Raw genomic sequence first — 15,462 nt, forward strand, 5'->3', positions numbered from 1 at the left:
GGGTGCTGCTTGGTTGGGCAGCAGGTGGGTGAAGTAGTGAAGGGAGGGCAGGACATTCTTCCACGGGCAGTGAGGACGTCTTCCTTGTTAACCGTGGGCATCTGCATCTGTTCCTCGGCTTTCTGACAAAGCCCTCGAGTGTCTGTTTAATACATTTAAGCCCAGGCGTTAGACCCTTTGGAGGACTTGCTCTTACTCCATTTCACTGCTGTTTCTGCGTGTTTATTTCTGCTGCTCTAGGCTCTAGAGAATCTTTTGTTTTCTCTGCTGTTCTTCTTTTCTTCTCTCCTAGCGTTTTCTAACCTCCCGAAACTCTCCCTTTCAGTTCCGTTCATCTCAATAAACATCAACTAGTTTTTTTTTCAATCAGACATAGACAATAGCTAAATTTAGTTTCATCTGGAGCTCCAGGAGGCTGTTTCCAGAAACTCCTCCAAAATTTTCCTTAAGCTAATCTAGAGAGAAGAGAAATGGCCAGTATTTTAAAGAATAAGAGCTGGAATCGATGATCTGCCCTGTTGGCATGAGTGTGGCTGACTCAGCACAGTAGCTTGGTCCCATTTTTTTAGGTTGAAAAAAATGTTTTACTGTCTATTATTAAAATATTTATCTTTATGCTAATGCAATGGTAAAATACAATTTTGAGTATTAGTTTTTATGGAGCGAGGACTCTAGAAAGGCAAGTGAGCCTGGGGCCTGTTCACATCACCCTGCAACTGCCTTTTGTGAAAGGACTCCAGCTCAGGTAAGTTCTAAGAAACTTGGTGTGGGGGTTACTTGATTACTTGTCTCCGGAAGGTGGAAGGAAGGTCTAACCTGGGATGTAACACATTCCCTGCTCTAGGGAAGAAGGTCAGACAGGTGTCTAGAACTCAGACATTGCACTGTTACGGTGTTTCAGTGGAAGCATTGCATAAGTAAATCTCCTTAATTATTACATTTTCAACCATCCTTTTGGGGAGGAGGGGTTCAGAGTGATAACAGACTATTTGAACTTAATCCAGTATTTTTGTTCTGGGATTTCTGCAATTTGGATGATATATTTAACTGTAGTTAAATCTACAGGAAAAGTGTCTTCCTTAGCACTCTGGTTATTTGCATAGTGTTCGTTCTTTTTCCCACGCAGAGAGCACTGAAGAACATAAAGACTTATGCAAAGCTCTTGGCTTAATTAAAGACATGATTGCAGCCGTGGATTTAAAAGTCAGCGAATATGAGAAAAAACAAAAATGGCTTGAGATCCTAAGTAAGATCGAAAACAAGACATACACCAAGCTCAAGAACGGCCATGTGTTTAGGAAGCAGACGCTGATGAGTAAAGAGAGGACCCTGCTGTATGATGGCCTTGTTTATTGGAAAACGGCTACGGGTCGTTTCAAAGGTACCGTGGCTCTCACAGACCAGTTTCTCCCTCTTTCACGCATGTTATTCACTTAACAGAGGACTGATTTTCAGGAGATAAGTGTTCAGTGATGCAGGCACACACACAGACCTGGGTGAGAGGAAAGGTTCCTGTAGGATTGAGTTGGGAACTTCAGTAGACAGAGGTGGCCCAGCTACAAACCTCTGCAGGGGATTTGCTACCCCGAGCAGAAGGCTTCCTATGCATTGTATGCCTGCGATGTTTGAATCAAAGGAACCCTGCTCATTGTTGGCATGGAAATAGTATTCTGGCAGATGTGGTGTGTTGAAAATGAGGCGGTATGCCGAAACACCCAGAGTCTGTTGTGTGCCAAGCCAGCCTGGGGCTCAGACCATCAAGGCGAGAAATGAACTCTGAACGGCATCTCTAGTGCTAGGTGATTCAATGCATAAATATGCAGAGTAAAATCATGCATAAATACACATGCTGACATTGGTGTGCTGCTTGCTGTCAGGCACCACCCTACCTGTCACTCTGGCTGGAGTCTAAAACACTTTATTCCAGTCATCAAGGGCTGATTCTGTAAGCTGGCATCTTGCCCGAGGCTTTCTCAACCCTGGCCACTGGACTTAAAAGCCTAGAATGGCCTTTGGAGCTTAAAAATTTTACTGATGCTCAAGTCTTCTCCCAACGATTGATTTTTACTGGTGTGGGGATGAAGCCCAAGCAGAGGGATGCTTAACAGCACCCAGGTGAGGGTGCATCAGGCTTCAGAACCACTGGCCTGGTCTCCTGGGTCTCACACATCTTAGTAACTTCCTGAGGCAAGCAATGAGAGGAAGAGGTTGTTAAATTCCAGGTGCTCGAATTCCATTGGAGGGTTATCCAGTTTTTGTGGTGGTGGCAACAGATGACTGAAATGGGATTTGTTGATCAGCACCTTGCAATGTTGCAATCGAATATTCACCACAAGCAGAATGTTGACCACAACTGAAATATTACCTACAGTCTGTAGACCCTATCGCTCCAAGTTATTTGTTTTGTTTTGCTTTGCTTTTAGTCTATTTTGTAGAATGAACAGCTTGGTAACGGTGTTAGAATGTGCAGTGGTGCAGTGAAGATGGATTCTTGTGAACAGTACGCAAGGGAAGTGCAGGATCTCAGACTTCCCTCAGATTTAGACGGAAGGAGACAGCAGATTAGTATATAGGTAACAAGGCAGAAGCTGCCCCCAAACATTTTAAATTAAGTACTTTTTCCCCGAAAGGTAAGGGCTTGCTCCATTCTGTTAGAACCTTCTTTCATATTGAGTATTTTTTCTTCCATTTTGAAAAAGCTACAGCATTAAATTTTGCTGAAGATTTAGCTGTACCTGTAGTGACACACAGACACGCACATTTAAACACAGCTTACCTACTAAGTTGTCTATAAAATACATCTTTAGCTATCATAATATGAGCATTTTAATAGAAGTTCTGTAGTTAGACTAAGTTGTAGTCTTTATTTTTAATACGTTTGTTTAAGTTATTTAAACATGAAATCAAAGTATCTAATTAAAGGCTTTTGAACTGTGATGTGCTTCATTAACATGGGTGATTTTTTTTTTTTTTTGCTTTGAAGATGTCCTAGCTCTACTCCTGACTGATGTGCTGCTGTTTTTACAAGAAAAAGACCAGAAATACATCTTTGCAGTGGTTGTAAGTATATGGCTGGGTGATGAATATTTTAACTGGCTTAATCCCACATCGCCTTGAAACATGCCTGAAATTCCTAGTGAATTAATTGGTCATTGGCAAGATCGTGCCTGTGGTGCAGGCCCATCACTAGCGATTGCAGTGGCCAGGAACAAGCATCGGCTTGGGTTTACCGAGCATGATACATGTTGATGTATCACACCCGGGACTGGCAGTCAGCTGAGGCAGCAGTTTAACCATCTGTGAAAATATTGGCGTACTTTGGTACTGGTTGGTGAATAGGCACTGCCTAAACCCCATAAGTGACCCTTTGCTCTCTGGCTATCTTGGTCTTTCCTCCAGAAAACCCCTCCCTGCCCGCCCCACTCCAAACTTCCCAGCAATTCAAAGGTTAATGCTGGGAACAGTAGGTCATTTCTGGCACCTCACTCTCTGTGCCCATGGGACAGTGCCTGCTGTACCGGGTGCTAACCCCATTCATGATGCTCCTTCTGCCAAACGTGGGCACTCCATCCTGATACCTGAAGGGTAAAGAGGATTCTTTCCTGTTTCCTCCACAATGGCTACTGATTACTAAGGTTGTTCATTTGACACTTACCTTTGTACTGTGTCAGGTTAATCTCATTGCCAGCAAAGAGTGAGGCTCGGGCCAGGACTAAAATCAGTATTTTATAGCTTTGTTTTACACAGCATCTTGTGGTCCACAGTGACTCAGTTAAAGATGGAAGATGTCATCGGTTAACACCTCGTCAGCATCAGGCCCTGTTACAGGAAAGAATCTAAGGTGCAGTACCAGTGTGGGCACTCTAATGGTGGCTCTCTAAAATGTTAGTGCTTATCATCCATTGACTGAGAGGATATTTGGGTACCATTAGCAGACATCTGTAATTCCAGCTGGTTTTGGCAAAGTCAGAGCTTAAAGAAGTTTCTGTTACGCTGTTCAGAGAAAGCAAAGGAGCGTGCCTGCCCAGTGATGGCTTCTGGGGGGAGAGACTGGAGCAGCGTCCGTGCTCATCAGGTTGGCTCAGTAGACGTCTTCACCGTGTTCAGCGCGTTGCCTCTCGTCAGCACAGTGATGCCAAGTCGTGTCAAGCTCAGAGGTTATTTCACAAAGTTACCCCAGAGGACAACAGGAGGCCTTAAACCAGTCCTACGGCCCCGACCCATTTGAACTGTATACTTTGCAAGTTTCATGACAACCTACTGAGTCATCCAACAGCCTGTCGCTACTGTAATTATGGGTGCTCTGGAAGAACACACAGAAAATAAGTGAGAAGGTGGGACCATTTTGTTTGTCCTGTGGCATGGTGAGGGCCGTGCTGGGAGAGAAAACAGATGTACAGCACATTTTTATAGAAAAAAAAGGTTTCTTCAAAAAGAAAGACCTGAAAGAGAAACAAATCCTGTGTCTTGAGTGGTACTTATCATAGGCCACGTGACCTGCTGACGGATCAAGAATTAGACACAGTATAAAGACAACTCTTTTGTCATCTAGGGCAACATGCATGTGGATTCAGACCAAGTTGTGATGCACAACCTAAAGTATGGCTTGAAATACGGATCTTTCCCTCTTCTCTGGGCCACCTGTAGACCACGTTTACCTTTAAGTGGGGCACTGGGAATGCAGTCCAGCAAATGCCAGAATGAAGGCAGCCACAGCTAAGCTCCTCTTGGTTGAACGTGTTTGGCCCTGGACTACAGTTAGATGGTGCCAATCTTCCTGACAATGTTAGCCTGAAACATCGCTGCCTTTGTAAAGGCCAGCCAAGCCCTTGTCGGGGTCAAGGAGTGAAAGAGAAAGCATTATCCTTGAAGAGTCCAATGCACACTACCGTTCAGTCTAATGCTTTTGAGTTGCATCATGGACATTTAGTGGACACAAACCCACACATCATAAATACTTTATGGTTAACCTCTTGAGGGAATTGATGCATTAGCCAGGGGTATACAAATACCTGGATTTCCTAGTTCTCACCTTAGTATTTTAGAAAGTTATCTTCATGCTGATCACCACAGGTGAGATTCTCTGCTCCTTGTGCTGTTTGAAAAATTTCTGCCGGAAATTCTTAACTTGCTCTGTGTTGTGGAAGACATGATGAATTTGGAAGTGGCCAAGGAGCTAAGCAGCTGAAAGTAGAGGTTGGGGGATTTTTTTTATAAAAGAATTTTGCTTGTTTTTAAAGACGACTCAGTGGAAGTGGGAGCAGGACCAAATCTATGAAATGAGTAGGAAAAAGTAGACAGGTTCACTAAATCCTGGAGTCCTGAGTCTAGGAGGACCTCTTGAATATCAAAGAAGATAATTTCAGAATGAATGAACAATAAAAAAGCAGAGTGAGCATGCAGATGTGGAAGTACACGTTGAGAATATGAAGTGACCGTAAGGTCTTGTTGTCACAGTGGAATGGCGAACGGAACTTCTCACTGACAGAATCAGCCACTTCATGGACTCGCAAACGGATAAGGTGTAACAGTGGGGCTAAACGCAGCGGGTCCCTCTTCCCTTTTCCCTGTGGCAGAGGTTGTCAACTCCAGCGCCTGCTGGGACTGGGCAGGAAATGTAAGTGAGTGAGCTGGACCGACTTTCGCTCTGAAGGAGCTGATCGAGAGGCAGGACTGCGGTAAACGGGGGATACCTGCCCCTTCTCAAAGACGGCAGGGATGGCTCAGCTATCGCCTGTGCTTTAAAAGGAGAGTATGGACCCAGGATGGTTGATCTGCTGCTTTTTCCCCAAACCCCAATTTCATTAATGCTACTTTCTATCCACTGACTTAGTTTTCATTTTTAAAATATCTGACCCCACCTGTCTCCTCCTGCACCACTAACCAACTGGTTCAAGTAATTTATTCTTGTTAATGTCTTTAATCAGTTCAGACCTACTCGGCCTCTTTCTGTACAGGGGCTGTGGACCTTGTAAGCTGAGGAAGCTAAAGCTGTGCATTGCAAGAAGGAAAGCAGACAAGATCTTAGATAGCAGATCCGCAATTGAATATGGGATGTTTACAGTGCCCCGGGGCTCTCCCAAGTTAGAAAGGGCAGCATCCCAGTGGCTCTGCCACAGAGCTGCTTTTCTAGCCATGAGCAGAGACAGCGTGCAGGGCTGGGTAGAACAGTGGTCTGTCCCATCATGGGTTGTTTTTTTGGTTTTGCTGCTCTTAAGAATTGGATGGAGGTGGAATGAAGAGATACTCTGCTCCTATCCTCATACTCAGCTTCTGATGTCGTAAAGCCGTGTCCTGCTGGGAAAGCAGACATCAGCACTGAGGAGTCAGCAGTGAGGGATGGCGCGACGTGTTCTGGATACAGGCGTCGCTCAGTCCATGAGGGAAAAGCAAAACCACGCACTGCGGCCGACTCTGTCAACAATGGTAGAAGCCACAAACCAAAGCAGATTCCTCATATTTAGCCCCCAGGCCATTCATCCTGCAGGCATTCTTTTGGCAATTCTTGCGACTAGAGCTCCCTACCCAAATCAGTGTTATCAGTGTCTTATTCGTCTTTGAATCCCCAGTGCATGGAAGGGGACATTGAAGGATCACAGTAAATGCTGGTAGAAGAGGTGATTCAGTTGTGGCTCGGATGCCACATTTTAGACTTTCTTCCTATTTCTCTCTGATGGAATTATGCCAACTATAGTTCCACAGACATTTATCGAGTTGCCTACTTTTTTCAAAGCAATATGTTAGGCATATGAAGATGAATTAGACCCATATCTGCCCACCAAGGGCTCGCCTGGTTGGTGGGAAGAAGAGGCATTTGCAGGTAGAGCTGTAGGAGTTAGGCTCTTGTGCTGGGTACCACAGTAGCAGAAGACGTTGGTTCTGGGGAGTCTGAGGTCTTGCCCCCCCCCCCCCAGTTCTTTCATTTTCACAGTCTACTCTTGGGCGTCTGTAACCATCACCTTGTTGAAACAGTGTTGCTGTTAACTGCCAAATCCAGTGGACTCTTAAGGCCTTCCACCCTTCTTCATTTCTTTGTAGTATTCATACACTGTTTCCTAAACTGTGCCTTTCTAGAAAAATCCCTCCATCCCTGACTACACCATTTTTGACATTGTTTTCTTGCTGTTCTGATTGTTCTTTTAAAAAGTTGTCCTTTTAAATCACCAATTCTTAAGGACAGATGTTCTATAATCCTCCTTTTCCATCTTCTCTTCACCATACTGTTTCTGCCGGAGATCTTACTAACTTCCACAGCTCTTCTGAAAAGGTTGAAGTGAAATAAAGATTTGTCTAACACTCTTGCTTTCCTTAGCTACCGTATTTTGTGAGACCCCTTCACCTGCACCCCGTCCTGTTTTATGTAGGATCAGAAGCCATCAGTGATTTCCCTTCAGAAGCTGATTGCTCGAGAAGTTGCGAATGAGGAGAGAGGGATGTTTCTGATCAGCGCTTCCTCTGCTGGTCCTGAGATGTATGAAATTCATACCAATTCCAAGGAGGAACGAAATACTTGGATGAGACGGATCCAACAGGCAGTAGAAAGGTAATGCTTCCTTCTATCCATCATTGAGGGAATGGACTTGCTCCACTGGGGAAAACCTTCTAACTGTGTCTCCCCTGCATGAAAACTTAGCCTCAGCCAGGATGGTGCACTCCCTGACCCCTGCCCCCGCCTGCCGTAGCCCCTCACCTGCACCTTTGCTGCCTGTAACGCCCCCATCTCCCTCTGCCTGTGTGAATCCTGCCCATCCTGGTGCAGCGCATGGCTCACCTCCTTGGTGAAGACCTCTTCAGCTCCAGTGGTCTCTTTCTTACCTGAAGTTCCTTAACACCTGCTCTCTAAAGCACACACTTGGTGCTTGTAGCTGTTGTCTTGTTTATGTATATATATGTTTGTCTGTTAGATTGGAAGCTCCTTGAGGGCAAGGACCATGTCTTATGTCTCTGTGTCCCTAATTCTGAAGAATCATTCAATAAACATTTTTAGATTGGTGGCTCTAAGTGTGCTACATCAATTTATCTCTCATTGTGCAAAGACATCTTTTATAAATGGGGATGTGAGGGTGATGGTGATCATTCTTAATGGAAATTGGATTAGTTAGATCTTGAATGATGCTGTATAAAACTCCTCCACCTCCAGTGCACCCCACTCAACCTGGCACCCTACTCCCCCACCCCGCCCCAGTATCTCTATTCTACCCTCATGAAGAACAGAAGTGCCCAAATGCAGCAGAAAGCAAAATGTCTGATTTTAGTTGTACCTACTGCTGGCATTGGTGGTGTGTGTGTGTGTGTGTGAGTATGTTTGTGTATGTGAGTGTTTGTTGGAATATTTGAGTCCTCCTAAATGGCTGACTTGAGAGCTATGTTACATTATGCAAGGTCTGTTATACACTTAAGAAAACCAACTCTTTTGGCTGGGGGCATGATGAATTCTCTTTATGCTGAATTTTTCTTCTCGAAATAATTCTCCTGCTAAGTTCCCATGTCTTTCTAATGAACCTAAAGATACTTGGATTTGGTTTCAGTTGTCTCTCTTGCTGTTGTCTTTTCAAGTTGCCCAGAAGAGGAAGGGGGAAGGACAAGCGAGTCTGATGAAGAGAGGCGGAAAGCTGAAGCCAGAGTGGCCAGAATTCAGCAATGCCAAGGTACAGTGCAGGCACCTCGGCTCCCTGGTCGTGGGGTTCTCCTGGGGTGCTGGGAAAGCCCAGCTGTCGTGAATGGCACGTTATGACTAAATGATGAATTTTGTGCACCAGAGGCCCACCCTGACCCCTCTCCAAAAAAAAAAAATATATACTGGCACTAAAAGTGCTCAAATAAAACGACTCCCTCCCTCCTTCCTCCTTAGTGATTAAAAATATATTTTAAAAATTCTGCATAAAACCTAACAGTAACTGCAGGCAGTATGGTGCAGATGGGCACTGGCGCTGTTGTCTGATGGTTTGATTTTAGATCTCAGTACTGTCAGGTCACGGTTGTATGACTTTGGACAAGGAACACAATAGCTCTGGTCCTCAATTTCCAAATCTGCAAAGTAAGGAAATTAGATGCACTCAGTGATTCTCATCTCTGGCTGGGCATTAGAATCACTTGGGGAGGTCTTTAAAAATTCTGATGCCTGGGTCCGACCCAGTTCACCAGAATCTGAGGGGGTTGGGATATAGACGTCAGGATTTTAAACTCTCCCTTGGTGATTTTGAGGCTGACTGAGAACCCCTGGATTCACTGCTGGTTAAGGTCCCTTTAAGCTCTAAGGATTCTGTGACATCGAAATTAGAGGAAAAGGATGCAGGCGAAGATGGTTGAAGAAATTGGATGTTGAGAAACAAAAACATCAACCAGTATGTGTGGTTTGGACCAGGACTGGCTGCAGGCCGAGCGGTTCCAGGCCCCTGCATTGTTCTCCCTTGTGGGTAATGCTCATTGCGGGCAGTCCCGCCTCAATTTCCATTCCTCAGCTTCATGTTTGGTCTTAATAGAAAACAGCCTGAGTTAACAGTGATGGGCTTTTCAAGTTTTTCTAGAATTAGGGGAATGGGAAAGGAAATGAACATTTATTGAGTACAGCAGACTTACAGAAAAGACAATGGATGCTCAGAGATGTTAAGTCATTTGCTGGAAGCTCCAGTCACCAACAACTTGTACTTGACCTGTTAGGCCACACTGCTTGCTAATTAGCAACGTCTTTATCTTATAGCTTGAATTTTCATATTGTATTCATGTGATAACCTTCTACGGTAAATACTGTTTCTTAGAAATACTCAGTAACCAAGACCAACAGATTTGTACATGTTTGGAGGAGAAGCTGCATATCTATGCTGAACTTGGAGAACTGAGTGGATTTGAGGACGTCCATCTAGAGCCCCACCTCCTCATTAAACCAGACCCCGGGGAGCCTCCCCAGGCAGCCTCATTACTGGCAGCAGCACTGAAAGAAGGTAAGTTGCTTCCAAAAGGATTTGGTTCAACAAATTCAGGAAATGTTTATTGAGCACCTACTTTGTGCTACATAGTGTGGTCTTGGTGCTGAGGATACAGCAGAACAAGACAAAGTCCTTACTCTTATTCCAGAAAGAGGAATATTTTAAAAAATGTGTGTATGTGTGTGTGTGTGTGTGTGTGTATATACACACACACATGTATATATGTATGTGTGTGTGTATGTACATGTGTGAACGTGTGTATATATATGTATGTGTATGTCAGGTTGTTTCAAGTGCTACAAATAAAAATAAGGGTAAGGGGAATGGAGAGTGATGGAGTTGGGGAGGTTCTATTTTAGACAGGATGAGCAGGGAAGGCCTCTTTGGTATGGTGTTATGTAAGCAGATCAGAAGGAAGTGAGAAAGCCAAGTAGATATCTGAGGAGTGAATGTTGCAGATGTAGAGAAGAGCAGGTGCAAAGGCCCTGAGGCAGGTGAGTGCCAGGCCTGTTTGAGGAACAGTACAGGGGACAGTGCAGGCAGAGAGAGGCAGAGGTGGAGACAGGCAGATGAGTGAGAGCTAACTATGACCCAGATTACATGGACCAGATCAAGGCAAGGACGTTGGTTTTCATTCTCAGTAAGATGGGAAACAATACAGTTTTGAGTGGAGGAGTGACTTCACTTGTGTTTTGAAAGAAACCCTCTGACTGCTGCGTGGAGAATAGCAGTTTAGGGTATAACCATGGGAACTGGTGGCTGAGTTCGGGTGGAGAACAAGATCACTGAAGGTGAATAAGGTAGGGAGATGAGAGGCCAGGGTACTGGAGGGACTATGTTCACAGAATTGAAAGGACAAAGAATTTTGACAAGAGTGGCAATGGGGGTGGTCAGAGAACCTGCACCTGGTGCCACTTTGTCCAAGGAGTCTGTAGATGAATGGCCACAGGGAGGGCCAGTGAGTGGTGTCATCTGATGGCATGAACTTCAGGGGAAATACAGGTTTAGGGAGGAAATGGGCCGAAAAGTCCAGAGGTGACAATAGGGACAGAGGGCTTGGGAAATAAAACAGCCACCAGCTGACAGTGGCAGGGAATGCTGTCCTTTAGCACAAGGGCTGGTAAACTACAGACCACAGACTCAATGCATCCCACGGCCCCACCGCCTGTGTTTGTAGCTGTCGTTTTATTGGAACACAGCCATGCCTGCTTGTTACTTGTCGTCTCTGGCTACTTTCTCACTGCAGTGGCAAAGATGAATTGTTGTAACAGAGGCCATAGGGCCCACAAAGCCTAAAATATTTACCGTCTGGTCGTTTGCAGAAAACGTTTGCCAAGCTCTGTCTTGAAATCTCAGAACATGACCTCAGAAAGAGAATTTAGAAATCTTGGAATGTATTGTTTCTGTTTCACAGTTGAGGAAACAAAGGTCTTAAGAAGGGCAGAGAGGCTGTCCGAAGTGGCGTCCACTGATGGCCTGACTCATTCATCAGATATTCCCTGAGCATCCACTGTGTGCACTGTTGTTAGTGCCAATGAAGGAAGCAGTGATGCTTTCCTAAAAACTTCTCGTTGGGGAAGATAGACAATACACAAAGAAACAAGATAATTTCAGAAAGTCACGAGAAAATAAGACATTGGGACTGACTGAGGGGAAGGCTGTGCTGTAGGGAAGTCAGGAAAGGTTGCTTAGAGATTATGCTTTGAGGAGAGAGTTGACGGGTGAGGAGAAGCCAGCTGTCTGGACATCTGAGCAGAGCCAGTGTGTAGCCCCTGCATCTGGAATGAGCTTGGCATGTTCATGGACAGAGCAGGCGGCAGGTGGCAGGAGTCAGGGGAAACTGCTCTGGGGTGGGCAGGGACCAGATCTTTGTAGATTGTGGTTAAAAAGAGAGAGAGAGGGAGATTTTATTCCAAAATCAATGGAAAGTTGTTTGTTGGACACTTTTAATTGTGGGGATAGCATGATCTTATTTCTTTCCGGAAAGGAACGTGGGCGACTGAGTGGAGAACAGACTGGAAGGAGATGAGTTTCCCTGGAGATTGTTGGGAAGCAGTTACAGAAGCCGCGATGAGGGAGGCTGGGGCCTCGGTCTAGACTGGGACTGTCAATAATGCAAGTAGAGAGAAATGTGCAGATGCAAGATAGATTTTAGAAAGAAAGCCAAAAAGACTTTCAAGCAGGTTGACAGGAGCCGGTGACCCTCTCATCATCCTTGATGCTGTCTCGATGGAATACGTTGCCTACTCTCAATTTCAGCCAGTGCCTTTCACTTCCTCCCCCACCAAAGCTGTCACTCAGTTTTGCCTGGTTGTAAGTCCATCTGCTTTAATTCCTCTGGCTCACCAGCTGCTCAGGGGAACCCAGAGCAATGGGGGTGCTGCCTGAGCCACAGGTCAGATAATCCCCTCTGAGTCTCTGATCATCAACACCCAGCCTGTGAGCAGGGGCAGGAGGTCCTGTCAGGGTGGGGTGATTACCTGCTGAGCAAACGCTTGGGTCATGCACCCTGACTCACCTCCTGGGGCTTTGTTCTGCTGCCCTTCTTCCCTCCTTTCTCCTCTTCTGTCCCTGCCTCTTGAACCATCTGTCCTTCAGGGTTCTCTGCTCAGTGATCTCCTTTAAGGACTTTTTCCTAACCTAAACGTGTTGGCTCATGTAACCCCCTGCTCCTCCCTGCTGCCGGGCACGTTGTGATGCTCTCAGGCCTGGAGAACAGAATGGAGAAGCACCCAGGGTGCGCTGACCTGTCGTGCAGTTAGTTATGTCCCTTTGCCCCTTGTCTGCAAAGTCTCCTTCTTAGTTAGCAGACGCCCAGTGGCCCTGAGAGCAGAGCCAACGCTCGGTGAGTGGTTGCTGAGTTGAATCCCTGGACAGAGCATTTTAGAGATGTGTGTACTGTCCCACATGCTAGCTGCAAAGCCTTTATTGTGAATGAAAAGTTCCCTTTCTTGGTGTGGTGTTTCCCAGTCTTACCAGACTCTAAGAGCAGCCTGTGGTGCTTCTTTAAAATTCACATCCCCTGTTTTCTCTCCTGGAGAATCTGATCCAGTAGGTCTAGAGGATTGGGAATCTGTATTGTATTGAAGGCATGTTTGGGGAAATACTCTTTTGAAGAATAACTAATACTTCTGAGTATCAAGTTATAAAATGCTATTGCCTGATAACTTATTTAAATTAACTGAATTTCAGAAAGTTTTTTTTTAGCCTACTAATTTACAGAAGGTTGTAGTTGAGATTTGTGTACTGTGAGTTTGGGTTTTTTTAATTTAATTATTCTCTATCATAAAATGATGCTAGAAGTATTGGTCTAGATTGCAGGTTGGTAAACCTTGCCTGTAAGGGGCCAGATAGTAAATATTCCAGGCTCTGTGGGCCGTATACAGGTTTGGGGATGCAGTCTTCTTTGTGCACATATGTGTGCATGGCTGTGTATTTGAACAACTCTTTAAAAATGTAAAATCTATTTTTAGCTCTTGGGCCATATAAAAACAAATGCAGGCCAAATCCAGTTTGCCAACCCCCTGGTCTATTAAACTATATATATATATACTTATATCTATAAGTTTACTTTTGTTTTCCCCCTCCTCAGCGGAGAGCCTGCAGGTGGCAGTGAGGGCCTCGCAGATGAGCGATGCGAGCCGGTCATCGGAGCAAGGCTGCGGAGAGCCTGCTTTGCAGGATGTGCTCAGCCCTCCGGGTGCGTCAGGATCGCCTCCTGCTTGTAAGTGAACGTGCAGCCTTTGCGGTGAGCCCCAGCACAGTCCCTGCAGCGTACAGTGGCTGCATAAAATGAAGACAACGGCTCGGTCCCCACTTGGGGGCACTGAATGTATTTTTTAGAAAAAACCTGAGAATAAATATGCTAGCCTCCATTATGGATGATCATGACCCTGGTGTTCCAGGAAGGAGGACATAAAGAATAGCTGGTAGGTGACAGCGCTGTCACCCAGGCAGGCTGCGTCCCTCCCGAGACCCTCCCCTGCCTCGCATGTGGCGTGACTTACTGAGGACAGTCTTGAAAGAGCGTTTCCATTGTTTGCTTTTTTGGAAGCGGCTCCCTGCAGATCATTAGAGAGCAAGGCTTTTACCTTCATCTCACATCATCAACTGAGAAAACGTTAACTCAGGAAACTAGAACCTAATGCATACACACACACACGCACACACACACACACACACACAACACATGAGGCTGGGTGTTGTGGTAAAGGCAGAAGTGCCAAAATATTGTCATACCCTTTAATTCAGGTCAGAATTCACTTACTAAGCAGCGTTTCAATAGATTTTAAATACAGAAAAATAGAATGTAGAGAATTGATTTAGGTAATTTCCCAGAACCTAATTATATTGTTACAGGTATAGCTGTGAGCTAAATACTTAATTCCCTAGGGGTTCCTGTGGTATGAACATGAAGAATGTGTCTTTCATTATGTTCTGATGGTGAAAAACCGTGCTTGCACTAGGTCTTCTATGCACAAGAGAAAGTGTCTTCAGTAGCTAGAGCCTGGAGGATTAAACTGCCTTAGAATTTCTTTAACAGCATCTCTTGGTTAATTAAGATGTATGGAAGCAGTAAAGGTTTTAAATTCGGTACTTCTTTTTTTTTTCCACCAGCCCCAATAATTATTTTCCCCTTAGTTCTACTTTATCTAATCCTGGGTTTCTATTTTCAGAATGTGCACATATGTTTTTCATTTCGACACAGCCCAGATTCGTCAGGGGACTTGTCCTGCCCTGGGTGATTTCCTTTTTAAAGAAGAACCTCATTATGCCATTGAGGAAGTTCTCTCTAAAAATACACGTAGGGATCTGCTGCTCTCAGCCTCACCCCAGGGACAGCGGGAGAGGCTCCGCTCGGCTCCTGCAGCTGCTCGGGGCCGCACCCACCCTCCCCTCAGACCACGCCACCAGGGCTCTCCCTGTCTGTACCCACATCTCCCATGACATCTGCTAGAACCATTGAGAGGCTCTTTCCAGTGGGTTCATGTAGAGGAGGGGCAGGTTGGTAGGGTTTGGACTGCTTTAGTCTTGGGCTGGGCTGCATTGGAACACGGTGCTGCAAGAGTTTGGTTCTCTTTATAACATTGATAAGGGTGAAAAGCACTATCCTAAATGAGGATCTGTCACTGAATGGGTCAGTTCCATGATCGACTTTGAGGACTGGATCCTTCCACGTTAGTCGCATGTCAGTCTGAGGCTAGAGACCAAGTCAAGCCCCCTATTTTTAGTCCTCAATATACCTAATCAGGTGGATGGATATAATCTACTTCCTGTAAAATTATGGACACCCTCTTGTTGACTCTGAAATAGGATATAGGAGCAGAGGGACCTGAGGCTTGCCATCCTTCTGCCTTCATCCGGCTCACCATCAGCTCCCTTCCCCGTCTGATGGTCCTCATATCTATGAAGGGAAGCGAGATTGGCTAATTCTTTAGTAACACTTTTGGCATCTCTCTAAGAATTAAGAATAGTACCCAAGAGTGAAACAATTTTTTTGAGTGACAGAAAAGTCTGTGAGATGTTCCTTCTCTGT

General features: G+C 45.3%; 1 protein-coding gene across 2 annotated transcripts in view; it reads left to right on the plus strand.

The window, feature by feature from the left end:
• ARHGEF28 (Rho guanine nucleotide exchange factor 28) overlaps positions 1-15,462 on the plus strand; it is a 276,974-nt gene that overhangs the window by 223,284 nt on the left and 38,228 nt on the right. For both annotated transcript variants that reach the window (XM_031446715.2, XM_064481524.1), the window contains 6 exons: positions 1,127-1,381; positions 2,984-3,060; positions 7,365-7,543; positions 8,557-8,648; positions 9,759-9,941; positions 13,519-13,650. In XM_031446715.2, coding sequence (XP_031302575.2) covers positions 1,127-1,381; positions 2,984-3,060; positions 7,365-7,543; positions 8,557-8,648; positions 9,759-9,941; positions 13,519-13,650 — 918 coding nt within the window. The remainder of the gene's footprint in view (positions 1-1,126; positions 1,382-2,983; positions 3,061-7,364; positions 7,544-8,556; positions 8,649-9,758; positions 9,942-13,518; positions 13,651-15,462) is intronic.

This window comes from Camelus dromedarius, chromosome 3 (genome assembly GCF_036321535.1).
Source record: "Camelus dromedarius isolate mCamDro1 chromosome 3, mCamDro1.pat, whole genome shotgun sequence".
NCBI lineage: Eukaryota > Metazoa > Chordata > Mammalia > Artiodactyla > Camelidae > Camelus > Camelus dromedarius.